Source organism: Anser brachyrhynchus (assembly GCF_964034855.1).
Source record: "Anser brachyrhynchus genome assembly, chromosome: 7".
In the NCBI taxonomy this organism is placed as follows: domain Eukaryota; kingdom Metazoa; phylum Chordata; class Aves; order Anseriformes; family Anatidae; genus Anser; species Anser brachyrhynchus.
Window position 1 is genome coordinate 36,646,491 of NC_137701.1, and position 22,961 is coordinate 36,669,451.

Here is a 22,961-nt window from a genome sequence, read left to right on the forward strand (position 1 = left end):
AAAATGTTGTGTAATCTTTTTTTTTTTTTAATGCATATATTATCTGACATTAACCTTAATTTTAAATCCCATATTTTATTATGAATATTATTGGTGTTTCAATGAAGATATCCAAGGAAGAGATGAAAGGAAAAGATGGCAAATTTGCATAGCCTATGTAAGGACATATTATGTATATAAATATCTGCTTGATGGATTTTATAAACATCTTGAGAACAAATATTTTCTATGCCTGATTTCAGCTAAAGATATTAAGTCCATATAATAATCTGAAACCAGTTCATATAGATTATTACCTTGAAATTTTCTTATATTTCTGATATTTTGTAAAAGAGGTAAGTGAAATATTTAAATCCTTTAACACATCAGACATTTTAAAATATTTTCCAGTGAACTCTTTAAAAAGCTTACTTGTGCAAGTTGTACTGTTTTCCTCCAAAAGCTGATTATCAGCACAGGCACAAACTCTGCCTCCAGGAATGGCTAAACAAAGAGTACTGCAACCTCCATTGTTAACACGACATGCATTATCACCTGTAAAAGCAAGAAAAGGAACTTTAAAACTAACAGCCGTGCTAGAACAAGTTTTGTTTATATATTTGTTTTTATTTTTCTTTTTTGAGTATGTAAGCATTTGAAGATCCTTTTACTGTTATCCTCTCCATTTAGGGAAACATTATTCTCATAGTTTGTTTACTACAGCTTATAATATAAAAATAATTTCAGATACAGGTTGCAATAACTTGTAAGAATAAAAAGCAATTACATCATTAGCTCACAGCATTCTATCTCACGTTTTAGGAGATGAATAAACGTTGGAAACTATTTAATATGTCACATCTACATGTGATGACAGATTGCCATGAATGTAGTAGTTTTAAGAAATCCAACAGTATATATAGAAATGGTCTGAATTATAACGGCAGTTGCACATGTTCAAACAATGTGACTACAAATGCAGACTAAGAAAAAAAAGAGAAAGGAAACAGAAATTAGAAGTATAATGAGATCACGGCAGACAGAATTCAATGCAGACATTACACTACTCTTTGATGAACACATCTGCTATTTCTTTGCTTTCTTTTCCCCTGTTGTTCCTTCCCAAAAGCCATATGCAGTTCACATGAAGTTACTGACAGCTGTCAGGTGTTCTAACAAGCACTGCTGCATACTGGTGATGATACTGTGAAAATACAGCTGAATTTTAAGCCTGGTGACAAGGTACCTGTGAGATGTCCTGTAAACCTAAAAAAAAACCTGCACCGTTTTAATATACTGGCTATTACAGCTGAGCAAAGTACATCTTAAAGTTGTATCTGTACTAAATAGCATTGGGATAAATGGTGACATTTCTATTTTGTTACTTTTTCGATTAATGTACAGGATCAAACATTACAGGACTGCAAATATCTGAGGGTCTCTGATTTTCTGTAGGAACTGTGGGACAGGAAACACTGTTCTACTTGTACGTGTCAAAAATGATAGCCCAATAGGCTCGACATTTTTCTTTTTGAGATCTATAAAGATATTAATATTTAACATAGCCCACTTTTAAAACAGTATTTTACTTATACTCATTCCTGTTTAGTTTCATGCTTTCAATCTCTGGTAGCAGACATTAACCAGAAATATGTTCTCACTAAAGAAAGCAAATATTCAACACTTATCTAAATTCTGTATGCAGTAAATGGATTCCAAAGTTTTCTTCAGTAAAATACAAATGTGAATTAAATTGTGTGCATTTTCTAAACTATCCATACTACTTTATGGCTTTTTATCTCATTTCTCTACTGACACAAGTAGCATAAACCACCTACTCTTCCACTACTCTCACAGGCCACTGACTTGGATTCTGTATAACAGCACCTTGTACTTTCAGCAGACTAAGTCATATGTTGCTGATGGAGATCTTACCCAAGAAAAAGCAAATTAAACAAAGTATTTTATGTGTATGAGCCAATGTGTACATATTATCCATTCTGTCTTATATTTTCAGTGTCTCTTTCACATATGAGGAAAACAGTAATAAACACAGAAGAAATACAGTTAGTTATACTGATTTGGCCCACTGTTTTTAATAAGTATAAGATGATAAGTTTTAACATCAATGGACTGAAATATTAAGAAGTGTCTTTGTCATGCCATAATCAGCATGGAAAATATCCTTTTATAACAGAGCTTTGAAGAATCATATCTTTTTAATACCTTGCTGTTTGCGTGGGTCATAAATCTGGAGCCCAAACAAAGGTGGTCTCTCACTTCTTAACAGTGTCACATTTCCTGTAACCAGATCCAACTGGAAAATAGACCCATTCATATAATCTGTCCAGTAAACACGATTTCCATGATGTGATAGTCCAAAAGGATGATTCAGATCTTTCCCACTGTAGACTACCTGCAATTAATTAGTGATCATTGGCAAGGTTAAAATAATTATTTTTTCTTAGCATACATTATAGAGAACATAAAACAGAAAACAGGAAAACTGAGATTAGGAGATTAGCAATGTGCAGACATAGCAATTTAATGCAATGAATTAAATAGTGTAAAGCTGTTCTGTGCACCAGCAACAGTTAACTCCAGAACTTCATATACATTCATTTTAAGTGGATAATGCACAGGAATGCAGGTAACCATGCAATTATTATGTTCAGTAAAAATCTACCTTCTTCCCTATCATGGAAGCATGTTCATTTCTAATAATTTTGGATATGTGTGAAAGATATCAAATATTTGCTCCTTCTGAAATGTTGCTGAAATCCTCTTCTCCTATAAACAATCAATCCCATATTTTGGAGTGATTTTTACCTCAACTAGGTTTTAAGTCAGTACTCTTGCTTCTACCAAAAGCAAAGAACAGTGTGTATGAGTTGCTTATTTTTGTTCAAATGTGAAGCAAAGAGCAGAAACTACTTTTTTATTTTTCTTATTAAATTCCCCATTTTTGGGGGGTTGTGGTAACTTAAAAAACAAAACAAAACATGCCACAGTTTATTCTCATAATAGTAAAAACTATTTTTCCCTACTAATCTTCTGCCTCTGGTTAATTAACATACACAGAACTACAAATTATAACCAAATCTGGTCTCTATTTTATTGGCTGCAGGAATGTAAACCCACGTCTTTGCTATAGCTCTAGTCTCAGGACTCGTTAACAAGAAATACAACTACAACTACAGAGCTATCTGATAAAGAAGAATAGTTTAAAAATATTTCCTACAGAATTAAAACTAAAAAAAAAAAAGTTTTACCATTATGAAAATTGCATTAATTTGAATGATTTAATTTAGAAAGACATAGAAGACAGCAAAAGTCTATATCATCTACTTCTGGGAATGCTGCCTTTATACTTCATCATAGCAGCTGCTGTTTGGGATGATTAAGTTCCAGTATTCTTCTGTTGGCTGGGCTACTTCCTTGAACTAATGCCCAACAGTGTATTTCTATCTTGCCTCCAGAAACAGTGAAGCAGTTCATCGGATTCTGTACCTTGTCTCTATTTAGAGACACATACCCAAGAGAATAAGGAGATATAAACTGTTGAAATACAACTGCTTTGAGGTGACAAAACAGCATCTCACTTTCCCCTTCAATTTTTCTATTTGGCTTTGGAATGTATTTATTTATTATTCATTTATTTAATGGTCAAAACACTTCAGTTAACTGCTTTTGATAAAAATTAATCCACCAACTACTGGTGGAATTAATTTAGAAATTCCCAAGCCCCCAAATCTTCACTATACCAACACTTACAGAATTAAAGATGCTACTGACCCAGTTATATTTTAACCAGAAAATCCTGGAATAAATAACAAAGGACCCAGCATCCAGAGCAAGCATCTTCTAGTTATTTTTGGATGCATACAATTTACTCAGATGTCTCTAAAGTTTATTTAAATCACAGGATTATATAAGGAAACCTTTAAAAATCAACAACAACCAACAACAGAAGAATTCTGTGACACTTCAATATAAAGCCTATAAAGACAGGTGCTTCTTATTATTCAGCAGTTACAGCAGGAGGCAAAAACAGCATCTCTCACTAGTAATCCATGTGTAATTCATGGCAGCTGCATTTACTTGTTTACACCTGTTCTGCCCAGGAACTTTCCAACAAGTCTAACATGGAAAGTAGACAAAGATCTTTGATTAAAATTGCCTTGCTCCCAGTACACTTACCTTCCTGCCCCCTCCATTACAGGACCATAATGGATTTGGAGCAAAAGTATAAGCACTAAATGTGAATCCCAACCTAGCTATTGTGACAAACTGCAACACTACTGCATTGATACAGGTTTAAGAGCAGATAATCCAATATAAATGATTTTAAAAGCAATATGTGCTTGCACAGGGTGTAGTACCAGGGAGAACGGTGTCTACAGTCACTATTTTCAGTACTAGAGATCTGCGTATTGGTCCTATTAAGGCCATCATATGGAGGGAATCATGAATAAAGGACAAGTGAATTTGTGAAAAAAATCCTTTACACAGAAGTAAAAGGACTTAATGCCTGCCACTCTCTATTAACACTAAAGGAAAAATTTCAATTGTCAAGGTACTAATTTTATGAAATAGATGGCTAAACCTCCCCCGTATGATTAGATTCCAGTCTAAAGCATCAGCTGTTTTCCATATGTCTGTTCTGTGCTTGTTCCTTCTAGAAAACAACATAGGACTTCTATAAAGATTTGTATCTAGTTAATGCAGCCATTAGTAATAACTAAAACAATCTCTCTCCAGTGTTGTCTGCACTTGTTGAGTGTTTCCCCTCTACATAGTACCACAAATGTTCAAATGAGGTCCTGAGATTCATCAAAAGCAGTAAAGCTAAATGAAAGCCTCGCTCTGGCAGAGTCAAAAGAAGACTTTTTTTTTTTTTTTTTTTTTTTTTAACTGAAAAGCTCTCTGTAGTTTGGTGGATCAATCAAGATGAAATTCATTGTCACATGAGAAAAATATATTAATAAAAAAAATAACAACTTTTGTGTCACTTTCTAAAGTAAAGATGAAAACTTTAAGCTGTATTTTATTCTTCTGCAGGAGACTGCCAACATCGCTTGTTTCAACAGAGATGACACTGGACATGCCACAGGGTTACACAGACTTTAAAAAGCTTGAAAAGTATTTTTAACATAACACAATAAAATCCAGTGAAAGAGCACGCCTGTGGCAAAGCAGCAGTATTTTTCTTTTACCTTTCTGTCAGTTCCATTCAAAAATATCCTTTCAATGTGATCATAATAGGCATCACACCAGTATAACACATTGGCATGATAGTCCAGAGTTAAACCATTTGGCCATAGCATCTTTGATGTTACAAAAATCTGCCGACTGTAGCCATCCATCCATGCCTTCTCAATTCTTCCCACACTGTCATCTATTTCATCTTCTTCCCAGTCTGTCCAATACATCCAGCTATGAAATCATAAAAAATGAACATTTAGATACCATTTTAATCATGTGAATAATACTGTAGACTTTTAACGGAAGTTTGGAACAGTATACCCACAAGCCAGAGCAATTTTGTCTTTTGCAAGTCTTTGCATGTCTTTTCCACTGCTATATAAAGATATTTACTTTCCATGTATACCGGATGCTGCTAAATGATACTTAAGGATTTTTTCTCATGTTGTAATGAATTACATGAATGCCAAATGGACTGACATGAGAAGTGAAAGAATTGTTTAGGACCTTTTTTTAATCGCACCAGAATTATGATTTTTAAACCAGCATTTTACTGACTTTGTCATGAAATTTGAACGTTAATTGCTGTGTAGTTTGTGGGTTTTTGTTTGTTTGTTTTGTTGTTGCCAAGTCTAATTTGCCTTTACGATGCAAATCTGATTTTTTTATTATACTTAATACTATCAAAAAACTTCAATACATTAGTTGCACTCTAGTTGAATAGCTACAGGATAACCTTGATGTTCTGTGAACTTCACATCCCACATGAAAGCAGCCAAATTACTCTGAAACTATTATGAGCAGTCTATCCCTTACAAAAATATTTAGAACTAGATGTCTAGAAGAAGTATTTGAAAAATCTCTAGTACGGCTAGTAGGCAATTTTAGTGTAGTTTTAAGTGCAGCAGTGTAGATAACCAAAACTACAAAAAATAAGTACCTATGCTACTCTGGAAAATCAGGCAAACATTGCAGTAAGTCATCTAACTGTATTCACTCAGATGAGTTCTCTGAGACACTCTACTGGCCATTACAAACACACCCTGTGTTTACTTTTTTTTTTTTTTTTTTTTAATCGAATTAGTGAATTTATGATGCCTTATTACAGAATTTGCTGGTGACAATTCTGATTTCAACAATTTAAAATACATAACTTGAACTTATACAAAAGCCGAGGGTAGCAAATATGCTAAGAAATACCACGTGTTTCTTACAAAAAGGAAAGCACAGGTTCATGGAAAGAAACACATAGAAGCCAGTATGTAATCTATGAAGCCCCTAAACAGCATTCCAGATCCTGTGATGGAAGGTAACATTAATATGAGGAAAATACTTACTTTGTAACAGATGCATACTTTAAAGCCAGGTATAGGTATGCCATTATTAAGCATTAAATAGAATAAAAACATCATATGTTTCTTAAACAAATATGGTCCTACTTCTGAGTATTAAAGGTGTCATGACTTCTTAGGTATTTAGACATCTCACCTAATTTTAGAATCATAAATCCGTTGAAATCAAAGTTTCTGAAATAATTTCTGTAATCCCAATCCACCTAATTTGTTGTTACTTTAAAGAATAAAATCTTGGAATTTTAATCCTGATTGTCTCCATGTTTCCAAAGGAAGGAAAAAAATGAAGAAAAAAACGGTTTTCCTGACAAATCCGTTCAGATTAAAAGACGCTCAGGCAAACATTTTCAAATCTACTGGTCAAGCATTTTATTCACATCACTTTTACGTTTAAGAATAATTTTCTCAGTTTGTTGTTTTTTTTTTTATGTAAGAAATTGGAAAAAAATAAAGTTATACCATCATTACACAGATTTAGAGATATGCAGGTGTACATCTTTCGTTTCTTTTCTATCTAACATGATTCTAACATGAAGAAGGTTGTATTGGGTTCTTTTAGTATCTTTGCAAATATATGCTAAGAACATAAACAAATTTTTGATCCATGAGGCTTATAAACCTTATAAAACACTACATTTAATCACAGAATTTTAAAACCTATAAATGCTGTAAAGCTCAAGGAAAGACACAGGTCAGTATGGAATTTATATTGAAGGCCAAAATATGTTTTACACATATTTACATGACTGATAAAGAGCGATTAATGAGCTTTCCTCCATTAACTTTTTGTCTGTACTTATTCTAGTTATCATGTCATAAGCTAAAACATGCTTACAGTAATGGACATTTACATTAATGTGCTTTAATTGTATCTCAAAATGCAGTTAATACTTCTGTGTTGGTTAAATCAAGACTAATATTTTCTAAACATAATTAAAATGCCATAATAAATGTTATCCCTCAGGAAAAGCTTCCATGAGAAGCATGATCATGAAGGGCAAGTTATTTTATTAGAGAAGTGTTTTATATAATAGTCCTTTCCAGATAATACATCTTCATACACTATTTCCTGTGTCATGCATTTACTGAGCTGGAAAATTTAACAAAGTAATTTTAGGTATGGTTATGGTTTGTGGTCTGATTTTACATTCTTATTATCTGACCTTAATTAATTGTAGCCTGTCCACAGTCACTTCCATTCCTCAAGGACAAGCTCAAAAGTGAAAACCTGATAGTGTAAATACATTCTAGTACTAGAAAAACAGCAATCAATCCAGCCACACTAGAGTTACCTGCCTAAATCATTCCTCAGTGACAATTTTCTGAATAAATGTATCAGTGAATTTTTAGGTATACCACAACCATAACACACTAATATAATGTTCTTTTTATTATGCAGCCTATCACAACCAATTATATTAGTAATGAAAAATACCTGTCTCATTTATTTTTGTAAACTAATGTGTACAAGGATATGGTTTTAATTAACTTGAGAAATAGAGACTTAAAAAGAGAGAAATAAAGAAGAGTATTATAGAGTTCACCTAATATTAAAAATACATACAGGTCTGATACACTCAATTTGTTCAAGCACAAGGTGAATCACATTCAAATTAACTTGACATAGGTTGAGCTGTGTCTGAGCATACACATTCCTCTCAAGGCTTCAGGAAAGAATTCTTGTCAGGAATTAGAGATATAGACTAGACTACTGCAGAATTTTAGACTACCATATGGCTTTACAGACCCATCCTAAGCAAAATTCAATCCTGTATTTATCCTATAAAGATATAAATTAAACATGATAGACTACTCCATACCCATTGACTGGATCAACAACAATTCCTCTAGGGTGGGACATGTCACCCTCCAGCAAAGTTTTCCGACTCTGAGCAGCCTTTTCCAGTCTGGCTACAGCGATTGTTTTCCTGTGGCCATCATTTGTCCAATAAAGATTATTTCCAATCCAGTCCACTGCTATGCCTTCTACATTATCGAGATCTGAGAGAGAAGGGAGGGGCAGTAATAAAAAATTAATATTATACATTCATGTTCTAACACTATCCATTAATGTCAGTAATGGGCAATATATCGTAAATATAGCTAAATTAGATTATTTTATTGGATTAATTATATTTGCTGAATTACAATACTGAAGTTTGCTGTGTCTGTCAGAATTAATTTTTGTTGAAAACAACCTACTGGCCATAAAATTTGTGTATTAGGCCATCAGCCCTGCATATGTTAACTGTAATCGGACTCAGAGAAAACACTATTTAACAAAATCCTACTTAACTTTATCCCAAAATGGTTATATCACCCAAGTCAGGAGAAGCTTCCAGGATTAGCTCTAGTATTCCATCTAAATAATCTTGTTTTCACCCAGATCAAAATATCATTATTTTTTAAAAAATAAGCAAAATACACATTGTATATACATTGACCATGCAAAGCACATCACAACAATTTGAGTAATTTTTATGTACAGGAGCAAATCATTAACACAGCAAAAAATACACACACAAACAGCATGCCCCAGCGGCACCCCCACCTCTTGGCACCCACAAAACACCTTTACACATAAGCAGCCCTTGACAATCCCATTACTTTTCAGGCACACTTTGCTTGCTCCATCCCAACTCAACCAATGCTTCAACACCGCCTGTCACCCCCACCCCACCGCCGTGTGGCAGCCGGGGGTGCCCTGCCATTGCCGGGCCCCCCTGAGGTGTCGGGGTCTGGCTGTGAGCACCTCGGGGCTGTTCCGAGCCAAACACCGGCCACCAGCAGCAGGAGGCACCTGAGAGAGGCCCTAGTGGCAGTACCAGTGGTTACCTGACTGCCGCCCGCCCCAGAGCCTTCCCAAAGCGTTGCTCACTTTAATAGTTTTCTGAGGTAAAACTTTGGGTGGAATCGCTTATCCTCGTCCTCAGTCACTCCTACATGATTTGGCACAGCTCAGGTTGATAGTCCGAGTTAGCTTTACGACAACAACATTGTGCAGGGGTAATGCAGTACTCTAAAACTTTCAAATTTCGTCACACAAGATGTCTCCCCATAATACAATTAGTAAGCACTAATGGAAAGGCCATACTTAATAAGTTTAATAATTTCAGCATAACTATGAGGTGGTTTTTTTTGCAACAGATCAGACCTGTTTTCCTTGGGACAAACTCTTCACCAATACTATTTTTTTAGACCACAAATGCCTTTACTGACTATAGCTCTAATAAATTATCCCATTCCCCACAAGAAACCAGTGAAATTCTTCATAACGGATGGGAATGTAAGACACTTTTACCTAGTCACAATATACATAACTTATTTAGCAGACTGCAAAAAACTTACTGCTTACTATAACCCATAGATAATGTACAGGGTACCATCAAAAACACACCAAGATAAAATATGAGTTTTATCCCCAAAATGAAATATTGGGCTTTTTATACACTTGGATGCAATAAAAGCATCTATAAAAGGTGTCATTATAATCTCAATAGCATTGTAACATGACAAGTGACTTCACAGCCCTTTCGTTGAACAATGTTTTTCAGAGAGTTGTACTGTCACTATATCCCTATCAAGTTAGCAGAGACATAATGCTTTCAAATAACATTTTTCCTAAATTTTATAACTATTTCCTTAAAAAAAAAGCAAATGCATTTAAAATACAACGTTGAAGTATGTTAAGAATATAGTAAAGATGTGCACTGTATTTTCAAATCTAAAAATAACAATCCCCTTATTAAGACAGATATTTCAATATGTATGCTTCAGTAAGAGCCTGCTAAAAGTTATATCATGACAGCCATGTAATATTATTTAGAACTTTTTCCCTTATCAGTATCCCCTGATATAAAAAGGTATATTCCCTGTTTTCCCTCAGTACAATGGCAGTGAACAAACAGCACAGATTAATAAAGAGAAATATACAGATGAGATATTCTTTAAAAAAAATAATAAAAAAATCCTGTCAATACCATGGAATTATATATGAAAGTATTTGAGAAATGAATTTGCTTGTCTTGAACAAGTTAACAATGTGGTTCAGAGTAGTTCAGGATTAGGATTAGAAGTCTCTCTAGTGTGCGTAATTGTTCTATCCCAAGAATATTGCCTATGTTAACTTAAACACTTGTGGAGATGTATGTAAATGGAGGTGTATGCATGTAAAGCTGTGATGTATTTAACACTTGCTAGCTTTTTTTTTTTTTGTCTGTTCTAACAGGAATTAAAGATATGTAACATCTAAAGCTTTCATATTTAAAGTTTTTTTTTTTACTTTAAACATGAGGAATACAAATATAAGATTTTTAAAAACTCATATTTCTAAAGGCAACAATTTGCCATATCGGTTTTAAATGTATAAGAGATTATAAGCACAGTATATAGTTTCGTATAGAATGGCCTAGCTCCATTAATGTCAGTTAAATCATGTGCACTAATATTGCCTAAAATACTACACATAACACAAGCATATACATTTTTTAAAATAGTTCTTCTGTATATCAACCAGCTAGATAGATAGATTCCAAAGATCTGTGTAGACTTATTGTTACCTTTTTTAAACAAAAATTTAGCCTTTGCCAATCCTTGCTAATATTTCCAAGTGAATAATATAAATCATTAAGGCTCACAGTGACCTCAAATAACATAAGGGGGGGCAAAGCACTGTTTTTTAAAACAAGAAGAATAAAAGAGGGAGAGTGTGTGTTTGTGGCAGTCCAACTGAACAATATTTAAGTCCCTTTAAAAAATTCTGGTTTGTTCCATTTTTTAAATTTAAAAAATGTATTTCAAAAGTAAGTCTGAAGCCTTTATTACAGCATTTTCTGTTGCTGATGAAAGTACACTATTATTGCAGTTGTGCTGCCAACTCTGGGATAGGTCTTGCTGTGGGCTGTCAAATAGTTATCAATACTACACAGCAGTTTATTTTCCAAAGTGAAGAATAAGAAATCACAGCTGAAGCTGTATCGGAAATCAAACTCCAGCAGTGTTAGGTGCTCAGCGTTCTCAATTGCCAGTCAACAGCTTGTAGGATCAGGCTCTCATGTAGGCAAACTGTAATTATCTGAGTTACAGTGTTGTTTGAGCTAGCATATCTGTTCTTGCAAAACCTGATAGTCACAAAAAATGACAACTTCTCATCTGAGAAATGACACAGATAGAGCTCCTTAGCAGCATGCTGTACAGAGCAAATATTAAACCACCTCCTGACACACCTGATTTTCTCTAGTAGCCTTCCACCAAGGAACGATTTAATCTATCCCTGTTGAGTTCTTGAGAGCTGACAGAAATAAAAGCTGAGGTGGTATGGCTGGAGGCCATATTAATTTTTAAAATCATGATAAATACATTAACAAATGTTCTTTAAACATTCTTTAAAGTTATGAAAATACATCAAGTTCTAACTAACAATGTAAGCTTCTGGAAAATGAGTGAGGAAAGAATGACACTGATTTTATTTATTTTTAAATATTAGGAACACCAAAAATACATCATCAAATAAACCACAACTCTTTTGGTAGTGCTTTGGCATTTTGCTACGTTGTATTTATAAAGAGTAGAAATTAAAGTTAAACATTATTTAAAAGAATCTCATCGAGTTGCTGATTTGATATACAATGTTTATTCATGTTTGCATGTTTGATTAGACTAAGCTCAACCTGTCTGACACCTTTCAGCAAGGATACTCTTTGGTATGACCGTGAATGTTTAAGTCTATATACTGTCCACTCTACCTGTACTCCACATTTGGATTAGCTTGTTGTAAAATGAAATGTGTGTTGTTTTGTTAAAGTTCAGCAGTAGAGGTTCTGTGATGTATGTTATCCATTTCCATATTCACAGTGAAGAATTACCAGATTGGCAGCTGAGTGTTCGTTATTTACTCAGACAGCCATTCGTTATTATGCTATCACCAAGCTCCTTGTAGCTACTCCTGAAGGGATCTATCTGTGTGCAGACTTTGAGGTCTGTAGAGAGATCTTATACCAAAAAAAAAGCACCACAGCACTGCAAATGGGAGAGCTGCCTCTGAGACAGCTGGATTAAAACATGGGTTATGAATCATGGGGAATGAAAATCCCTGCATTAAGGCAATAGTATTTTAGTTACTTTCACTGGCTCAAGCTTCAATTTACAAATAGAGACATTAAGCTCTATGAAGAGCAAGATGGATATTCATACTGCTTTTTTTTTTCTTGAGTACTAGAAAATAATTACTGCAGAATGTATTTCAACTGAGGCAGTAGCTACATCTTGCTGAAGCAGTCTTTCATGAAAAATGTCTGTTAAAGAAAAAGAAGGGTTGACAAACTAAAGCTTTGATTAGTGAAATAACATTTAATATGAAGAGACGTGCCTCTAGACCAGGGACATTCTGCACAGTATGATGAGAGAGGTGGAAACTAGAGAACTGCTGATAGTTTTTCTACTTGATATAATATACAGTACAAATATCTTAGTTCAGATTCTCAAAAGTGTTTAGATTTTCCTGTTGCTTCCACAGATGCATGGAAAAATACATCAGGAAAGACAAAGCCAAATAACTTTTTTTTTTTTCCCCTAATTAGTTTTCAAGTGATAGTACTACAGAAAGTCGTCCTCTGCCAATCTACTTGAATAAACTCCAGAAACCACATTGTGATACAGGTTGTAGGTAAAAAGTCTCACAATATTCATAAGGACATTGGATAGATTAGTGAACAATTACAAGAATTACATTATGGATCCACTGTACCTACTGAAAGAATGCAGTGGAAATGTAGGAGTATAGGCTAAACAGACAAAGAATTCGCAGCAGAGCAATTTAACCAAACAACATTTCTGCAGTATGGAAAAATAAATAGGAAGTTCTAAAAAAAATGTCTCCAACTCTGTTCAAGGTCTAGTTTGGTTCTGTTTTCAATGGGTGATTTAAACAAAGTTTTAAATTATCTGTAAAGGTCAGTTCAACTTCTCCTGAGTGAGATTCTCTGAATGTCACTATCAGTTAGCATTGCCTACCATCTTTGAGGATTGTTTCTCGCTCTGTGCCATCAATTTTCTGTCGTCCAATTAGGAAACTGGTAGTATCAGCAAAGTAAATGTAATTGGTTTCGGCATGGAAGTCCAGGGCACGAGGATTGACTAAGTTTTCTATAGGGATCATGTATTCATCAGATACTTTGGTATTCAGGTCCATTCCCCGTATTATTCCTGGGCGTCCCTTCCCATAAAAAAGAAACAATTCATTCTTTGGTCCTGCAAAAGAAAGATTACAAACATAAACAACTGATGCTGCCTAATCTTCTTTACAGTGCATAATGTCACTGTTTAATTAACCAGCACAATTAGTGGGGGAGCAGGAGAGTTATTCAATACCAAAAATTAAACTTTCATATATTCCAAAGGTATCTAAACTCAAGAAATCTAGCTAATTACATTACCTTAATTAAAATACAAATTACTTCAGTGAGTTGCTTACATCTAATTATTTTTTCTATAAAAGTTCACACTGAAAAGAAATGCTAGATCACAGAATAACTTTGCATCTAATGCATCTAATGTGAAATGCACATATATAGCACTGCAGACATTTAATTTTACAATTCATTAGGATCTATCAGGGTAATGTAGACCACGACTGAAGCGATCATTAGATCTAACAAGACTGTAAACTTCAGCAAATTCAAAACACCATTACACCATTTTTTTTTACCTGAAGTTTCTCAGAAGCAAACAAAAGGTTACAGTAATTTTATTTTATTTTATTTTCAAATAGGAAGGAGTATAACAAATTGACATGCTGACTTCTTTCATACTGAGATACAAAACATGGATACCGATATTTCCTACTTCTTCTTTTACAATTTCATTAAGTAGGTTAATTACAAATAACTGAAATTTGTTAAGGTGATTTTCTTTCCTTAAAGATAGTTACAAATATCCTTAGATACTTCATACTATAAGCATAGCTCTTAAAATTGTCTAAAATATGTTCTTTTCCCAGTGCCTCTCACAGTTGTTTGCTGGAATTGTTCATGCAAACAGGGAGAAGATTGACTGAGGTCAAATACATTTATCTACCACCATCCATCAAAGCATTTAGTTGCATGCCTTTCTTTTGAACTAAATCAATGTCATTTGAACAAGAAATCAGACAAGAATAGACTCATAGAATCACAGAACGGTTTGGGCTGGAAGGGAACCTGGTTCCATACCCCTGCCATGTGCAGGGACACCTCCCACCAGCCCAGGCTGCCCAAAGCCCCATCCAGCCTGGCCTTGAACACTGCCAGCGATGGGGCAGCCACAGCTTCTCTGGGCAGCCTGTGCCAGAGCCTCACCACCCTCTGAGTGAAGAATTTCTTCCTAATATCTAATCTAAACGTACCCTCTTTCAGTTGTCCTATCACTCCATGCCCTTGCAAAGTCTCCATCTTTCTGTCTTTCTTATAAGCCCCCTTTAAGTAATGAAAGGCTACAGTAAGTTCTCCCTAGAGCCTTCTGTTCTCCAGGCTAAAAAACATAAACAAAACAGCTCTCTCAGCCTTTCTTCACAGGAGAGGTGCTCCAGCCCCTTGATCATCTTCATGGCCCTCCTCTGGACTCGTTCTAACAGGTCGTTCTTGGGCTGGAGGCCCCAAAGCTGAACACAGGGCTCCAGGTGGGGCCTCACAAGAGCAGAGCAGAGGGGGACAATCCCCTCCCTGCCCTGCTGGCCACCCCTCTGTTGATGCAGCCCAGGATGTAGTTGGCCTTCTGGGCTGCAAGCATGCTCTACTGGCTCACCTCGAGCTTTTGATCCACCAGAACCCCCAGGTCCTTCTCTGCAGGGCTGCTCTCAATGAATTCTCTTCTCTTACTCATGTCTGGGATTGCTTTGACCCAGATGCAGCACCTTGCACTTGGACTTGTTGAACCTCATACGGTTCGTGCAGGCCCACTTCTCAAGCCTGTCCACTTACCTCTGGATAGCATCTCTTCCTTTTCTCATGTCAGCTGCATCAGTTGTGCTAGGTATAATCACAGTCACATAAATCAAGCTTCCTGTCAGAAAGTATTATGAAAGAAACCTTGCTTGCCCTATTCAAGTGAAGGGTCCATTAAGATTGTTGTAAGATGATTGTATGGGTATAAAATTGACGGTGACTGAAACTATTTAACAGTATTTTAGTACTTATGTATTGTAAGAACGCATAGTTTATATTTTAAAAAAAGAGTAAAACTGGTAACTTGTGATGATTTTTTGAAGTCCTTTAAACGGCATCCCTGGTATAATTTGTCACTTCTGTGAACTGGCCCCAATCAAATCATTTTAAGGAATGAAAAGAGTATATGAATTAAATGTCAAGTACATGTTACAAAACAGTTTTACCTGAAAACAGCCCATGTGATTTCCATTGTTATTGATTTCATGTTAAATAACACAGTAACTAAGCCCTGAAATATTAGCATCTGGCAAACTGTTTGATTTCAGTAACATACTTTTGCATGACCTGCCATCGCTTCCCAAGATGAAGCCAGTCCTGCAGCGACAAGTCCGTGTTTTGTAGTTGCTGCTGAGCAGACAGATGTGCGAACATCCCCCTGGCATTCCATATGGGTCCACCTCACATGCATGGCTTCTGACTACAATGAGTGAAAAACAGCATGAGTGAAATCCAGTTAAAGTAAGATAATTATATGCATCAACATGTCGAAAATTTAGATGGGAAAAAAGGGGATATTTTGTCATGGCAAGTCTTTCCACAGGATATAACTACAAAAGAAAGACTTTTTAAGGTGATAACCAAAGTGGACAAATGCATATATCCAAAAGACCATCTTGTGCCTATCAAGCCTACAATGCTGTATGGGATAACTCCTTTCTGAATGAGTTTCCGTAGAGTCATTTGCTGGGCAGCACTCTGCTGGGATAGATGACTTTCTTTACCTTTATTTGTTTGTTTGATTCTTTCTGTTTGTTTGTTTGTTTGTTTGTTTGAGAGCAGAGTGAATCTCATGCCAAATATCCCATTCCAGTTCACTATTCATCTAATGACATTAGACAGCACCTTTCTGGGGGAGACAACTGTGCAGAAACTAAAGGACAAAATAAGTAACATTTTTCCCATACTTGAACAGATGGGACAGAAATCCAACTAAAGCACAACTCTAAATTAGCAGATTAATATATCAAATACACTTTAAAAAATTATCTAAGGTAAATCTGATCAGGAAAAAAAAAAACACAATCATTCTATTTTGCATTTACTACACTGACTTAGAAGAGGATAACAGTATTTTAGATCAAAAACTGCTTTTCTCTTCTTTCTCCTTCCCCTCAGGCTTTTCAGTTTTTGTTGTTGTTGTTGTTTGTTTGTTTTTAAAGTAATCCAGTGGTTTAAGATCAATATTGTTAAAGTTATACAGAAACTCTACCAAGTTCAGCCAGCCTCTACAGCAAATCTTGACAAGCAACAAACATGTCCATTCAAAACAAAAGGAGCTGCAGAGTGAACAAAGGGCAAGAGGAACAGATTAATCACAGGATGTAATAAAAGATTACACTGTGCTCATGTCTCTCCTATACTCAACCTCTCTGACTCCCTCAGGGGTACAAGAGGGAGGCCTATAGCAAGAAGAGAGTCTTTGCAGCCTCCTTCAGATGCTGACATCTGCAAAATCAATGCCCTCAGCTACGAGGTGAAAATTAGTTCACCCAATCAGTTGATAGCTTGCTACCACTTCAGAAACCTCTCTAAAAGCAGTCAGGTTTTTTAATAACATTGATGTTAACCACCAGAATTGGTGTGTTAGCTTTTACATCCCAGCAGTCATGACAAGGATTCTAGTATTTACTGCTATCGGTCATATAAAAAAAAAAAAATGCTTACAAACTATCACTGTAAACATTTTGGATCTTATTATCTTTGTGCAAAGTGCCCACAAATCATACTGATGTTTTGAGTGCAGAAAGTTATGCAATCAGGCCTATGATTCAAGTCAAACCTGAGGACTGTGGACCTCAGAAACTGCTATTTTACCAAAAATTCTGAGATTTTAAAAGTTTTTCATTATAGACTAAAATGAAGTTTTCTTTGACAAAAGGCAAAGATTGTATTTAGTAAAGCCAAGGAAAACTTAAAAACAATTTCCTGTCTCACCAATGACTCTGCTGACAGGTTGGAGGGCTACCTGACTACATCTCCATTCTTTTTGGCAACTCCAAAGACTGACGGAAGGAATGTCGACTCCCTCACACAGGTCCAGAGAATCCAGGAATCTCCAAGGTCGGATACCCAACCAGCTTGGTGGTATTGGACACCTAACAATTTTGAGTGTTAAATTCTGAAAGGCTGAGTGTGTGGAGCCAGAGAATTTACAAACCAGGGCTCTTAGGCAGTTCTCCAAGCTGAATGCTCAGGAACCAGCCGTGATAGGAGGTCAGGGAAGTGTGAAAACTGGCAGTGAAGCACACAGAAGACTAGGAAGATGAAGAAGTCACAGAGAGTTCTGCTATAGTGTCAGATTTTCACTGCATCTTGTGAGACATCTTTCTGGAAGAATGCTCTTCACCGCACATTCACCTATTAACTCGGTTTACATTTCCTAGAAAGAGGAATTTTTATCTCACCTGCTGTTTGAGTTCTTTTCTGGTACACACGGATTCCGTTAGCATTGTCAAGTCTAGTAAGAGACTGAACATCGGTGCCATTATATCTGTTTATCTGTAAAATGCTGAAGTTATCTGAATTAACTGCATATAAATAGTTTTCAAATACTGCCAAACCACAAAGATGCCTAACCTGGAAAAGAGGAAAAAAAAAAAAGGTCATTATTTTAGCTGAATGTTTTAGGTGCATCTATGTTTTATAAACATCAAGTAATAATGTGAAATGTACATGGCAAACTGTATAAAAGTTTCTCGTTATGCTGATAAAATTAGGAAAAAATAAATGCAAACTACACTACAAATGTAGTTCACACTCTTTTAATCCGAAGTTTATAGTTACTAAAGTTTTGTACAAGAAAGTAAGAAAAATAAAAATATTTAACAATCTGTATTCATTTAGCCTTTGAATTTCCCTGGTTCTCTGTCTTTTAAATTAAAAACACCTGCATACTGTGCTAACTGCAACAGCTTATATTAGTATTAACTAATGTTAATTAACTATTAATACCTAATATTAACTAATATTATTAACTAATATTCTCTAGCATTAACTAATAAATGTAGTAAATACAGATACTTAAAACAGTTTATAAGTTGAATTAATGTATTTTTTCATTGTGATATAATCAAAGCCAGGTAAATCGTGCAAGATAGTCTATCCAAAAATTTTTTTAAAGTAAATAAATAAATATACAGTTTCCCTAGCTATACTTGAGTTCCTTTTGTTTGATAGCTTTGAATATGCTTGTCATCACACTCTACTGCTTGTTTCTCAAAAAACAAATTCTAAGACTTTATTCATCTCTGATGTGCATGGGCACGCTGATTAAAAATTACCTAAATTTAGTTAGTCAGTTAGCCAATAACAGCTCAGACATGATGTGTTCAATAATCTAGAGGTTATGCTTGATCTCTAGATTTGGAATATTTAAAATACCTCATTGAGCAATTTGAAAGCAAGAGTTGGTTGGCAGATGTTCACAAGCTGAATATCTTACTAGTGTAATCAATAAATTATTCACCACAAAGTATTTACTCCGCTCATTTATTCCCAAATTCAGACATACCTCACAAAACAAAAACAAAAACGATCCAAAACCTGTTGTCCATCAAATATTTCAGTCCTTCCTGGAAATTACCCCCAGCTGACCAAATCTTGCCATTGTATTCTGCTTTTAGCCATTTAAAAGAAAACAACTGAAATCAATTGAAGCATTTCATTAAGACCCAATAGAAATTCAATCCAATTAGAGTAAGACTAGAGATAAAAAAGAAAACAGACTTGAAAATAATGATGAATCTGTACCAAATTGTTGAATTCTCCTCTGCATTATAATCCTCTTTCTTTCCTATTACCATTTGCACACAGTTTAAAGCTTTATTATTTAACTCCCATGAGAGCTTTATATTTACAATATTAACAATGTGACTCTTTTTACAATGCACGTTATAATGCCTTAATTAATTTTTATTTAATTTATTCGTTTCGGTGGTTTTTACTTCTCATAAAGATTTTCAGCTACCTTATGCATGACTGGAAATGTTGCTTGCTACAAAGAATAGTCCTTTGAAAGCCATCCAGGCTATCAATCAGAAAGGCTGTATCATTTGGAAAGCATGCCTTTTGATATGCTTGTACTTATGAAGTAAAGTTTAATCCCTAAAAGTTCTTTAGAATAGTTTGCTGATTATGCTAATTATTTGTGTTTTGGTAAACAGTGTGTACCTGGAAGCAAATAAAGAATTACAGCAGAATAGGTAAATAGGTATCTGCATGTATTTTTGCACACCCTGTTTAACCACAGGGAGAAGCAGATGTACCCACACCAGCTCTAAGAATCTGAGTAGCAGTCAGGAATTGTTTGGTCCTTGCTAATTTTCCCTCAGTTTCCATGAGCCTGTGTGGAATTGCTACCTACTACTCCATTCTCCACCCTGAGACAATAATAATGGATTGATATATTCCTGTTCAAAAACTCATACAGTCTTAGCATTTGTATTTATGACTCTGAACATCTGAATCAACTGGGAAAAACACCATTGCCATCAACAAAATATGATTTAAGGGCATCCTGATTGGTCTGAACAGGTGAATACCTTTTGCCATTCTCCTGTTTCTTTAATATTTTTCTGCCTCTTAGTCTTCCCTTCCTGAATTGGCCATGATATCTTCTTGACATTAATAATTTATCCCCTAGTATATTTCCATTGCCTCATATTTTTTCTCCTGAAGTCTTTTACAATGAGGACTGACTTACATGGTGCATTGTTAATGAAGCACTGAATTTGTCTATAAGTTGCAAGATATGCTAAAAACAAAAACCTGTAGAAAACAAACCATGTAATTGATTCTTTTAATGTTTAATGTATATGAAATAAAAAGAGAAAAAAAAATCTGAAATTACTCTGGTAGCATTATGTATGTTCATTTATTGATAGCATTTTCTTACATTTTCAAATAAATACCTACTTGTCTGCCTTTAATTACTGTATGTCTCTTTCTCCCTTCATAGTCTACAACTTCCACATTATCCAGATAGATGTCAACCCAGTACACATATTTATTGATGAGGTCTAGTGCAAGAGCAGTTGGCTGTTCAATTTTAGAGTCTACTATCCACGTCCTGTTCATTCCATCCATGTCACATCTCTCAACCTTGGCAACATTCCCGTAGTCTGTAAAGAAAAGCTTTCTGTAGAAAGAAAATAAAATGTTATAAGTTTCAAAAAGTGTGATCATAGTGCAAAGCTCCTGGTGGCACTGTGGAAAATAAGTTTTCATTCTTTGTCGTTTCAGGGGCTGTACCTAACCAAATTGACAATCAGCAGTGATTAACAAAAAATTCAAAATATCCTCTAACAAATTCACAACTACGTGGCATTTTCTTAAAGTGGAATGTACAGAAGTTCTAAATGCATTTCCTTACACCAGATACACCCCTCATGTAGTACTCGATTTGTTTTTAAATGGTCAGTATACATATGTACAGAGACTATAACAGTATGTTAAATATATCTATATATCCACTATTTATTTAAAAAATAATAATAAAAAAAAAGGCAAGATAGTTACAAGAACCAAAGAGTGGCAAAACCATGAAGCACTTAGATGGTCTGGAGAACAATTCATTGCATACAAGGTGTATGCAATCACAAATACAGTGATCCACACTGTCAGGCTTTTGAAAATATATTTCTAAAGATGCATTAGTCTGTAGTGCATACATATCACCATGGAATATTTAGGACAGGTCTACCAACTATAAAAAAGCTTTAAAATGTTTCCACAAATCCAATGAGTCATTCCATTAAGAGTAATGGGAAACTATCTAAGACGTAAAAATTCCTACTGAAGCTTCTCAACCCAATCCTTGATTAGAATTCAGTGGATTTAGTACACACAAATCAATCCTGATTAACCTGACAATGTTTTAACAAGATTAACTATTTGTGAGACTAAATTGCACTTGCTATAAAAGACAACCTTGTCATGACTTTAACATATTATAAAGAATAATATGATTCCAGAGGGAATGTTACTTAAACTACCTTGAGAATCAGGATTTTGTTTTGCAAATGAAGTTAATTATCTCCTAGTTATTACCATTTCTGGTAATAACACTGCATCAACACCATATAAGGTGTGTTTATGTTGAAAAACAGTAATTTATGGCCTTGTAACATCTCATAGAAATTCAGCATTGTAGTACGTTTTAAGCTAGAAAGAATACATGGTTGCTAAATAGCCAAATGAGACCCATGTCCTTTATTATTAACATATTCAAATAAATAAGAATACAATTTAAAAGTAGTTAAAAAGTTTTTCATTGGAAATATACACAAATTAGAACATCAGTAAAAATATTGAAGGCATAAGAATTATCTGTAGGTACAGCAGCTGTCAAATGTTAAAATGAATTGATCACAGAATCATAAAGTAGGACTTGAGGAGAATTTGAAAGGTCAAGTAGTCCATCACCAGGCCATAAAGCAGAGTAAACTTTACCTATAACATTCTTGAGGGATAACTCCATTCCTGACAGGGAATCTGATTAATCAAAATACTTTTGAATTCCTGTCTCGTCCTTTGTTGTAATTTTGTATCCCAGCTGTACTTTAAGAGCATTTAAAAAAACCACACACTTAACATTCTGGTCCATATAATCAAAATGTGCACGCTACAGATGATATGCAAAGTAAAAATTATGTCTGCAAAGCAAATATTTCATTTGGAATGAAAACAGCCAAAAAAATTATGTGACTATATATCTGTGTGTATATGTATTTAATCAGCAATAACAAGACCAATACCTATTACATTTAAAATAAGTTTTTGAAGTATTACATGTACTCTAGTTGACAATCTTTACTTTTGGGGATCAGACGTAGATTATTTAATGGAACTTTATATCTCAAGATTCAATTATTCAAATCAAAGCTCATTTTGCAATCACAGAACCAAAATGTGTTGTTGCTGAGATCAGGCACACATACATCTGTATATATTTCTGCATACATATATACATGTGTATACATATGCATATATATACACACACACCTATGTATCTGTTTGTGTATATATAGATCCTTATATATATACATACATACACAGAGCAGCTACAAAGACCTGAAGCTTGACTTCAAGCTGACTCTACTTGATTGCGTAGTGCACAGTATTCTTACACAAGATTAATGTTTCTATGTGATGTCAGAAAACAGACTAATTCACAAATTAGAAATGATAATTCTTTGCCTTTTGCAACTATTTCTCTCTGGGCCAT

At 34.7% G+C, this 22,961-nt stretch overlaps 1 protein-coding gene across 12 annotated transcripts in view; it reads right to left on the reverse strand.

Moving 5' to 3' along the window:
* Positions 1–22,961, reverse strand: part of LRP1B (LDL receptor related protein 1B) — a 553,237-nt gene that overhangs the window by 241,389 nt on the left and 288,887 nt on the right. For 8 of the 12 annotated variants that reach the window (XM_080600673.1, XM_080600668.1, XM_080600675.1 and 5 more), the window contains 8 exons: positions 20,651–20,873; positions 18,142–18,313; positions 16,011–16,154; positions 13,548–13,784; positions 8,357–8,537; positions 5,196–5,415; positions 2,206–2,395; positions 412–534 (listed from right to left, as the gene is read on the reverse strand). In XM_080600673.1, the coding sequence (XP_080456799.1) occupies positions 412–534; positions 2,206–2,395; positions 5,196–5,415; positions 8,357–8,537; positions 13,548–13,784; positions 16,011–16,154; positions 18,142–18,313; positions 20,651–20,873 (1,490 nt within the window). Of the gene's footprint in view, positions 1–411; positions 535–2,205; positions 2,396–3,753; positions 3,974–5,195; positions 5,416–8,356; positions 8,538–13,547; positions 13,785–16,010; positions 16,155–18,141; positions 18,314–18,409; positions 18,807–19,117; positions 19,249–20,650; positions 20,874–22,961 lie in introns of those variants that run through there. The other 4 variants (XM_080600679.1, XM_080600669.1, XM_080600670.1 and 1 more) reach the window with 4 other exon arrangements.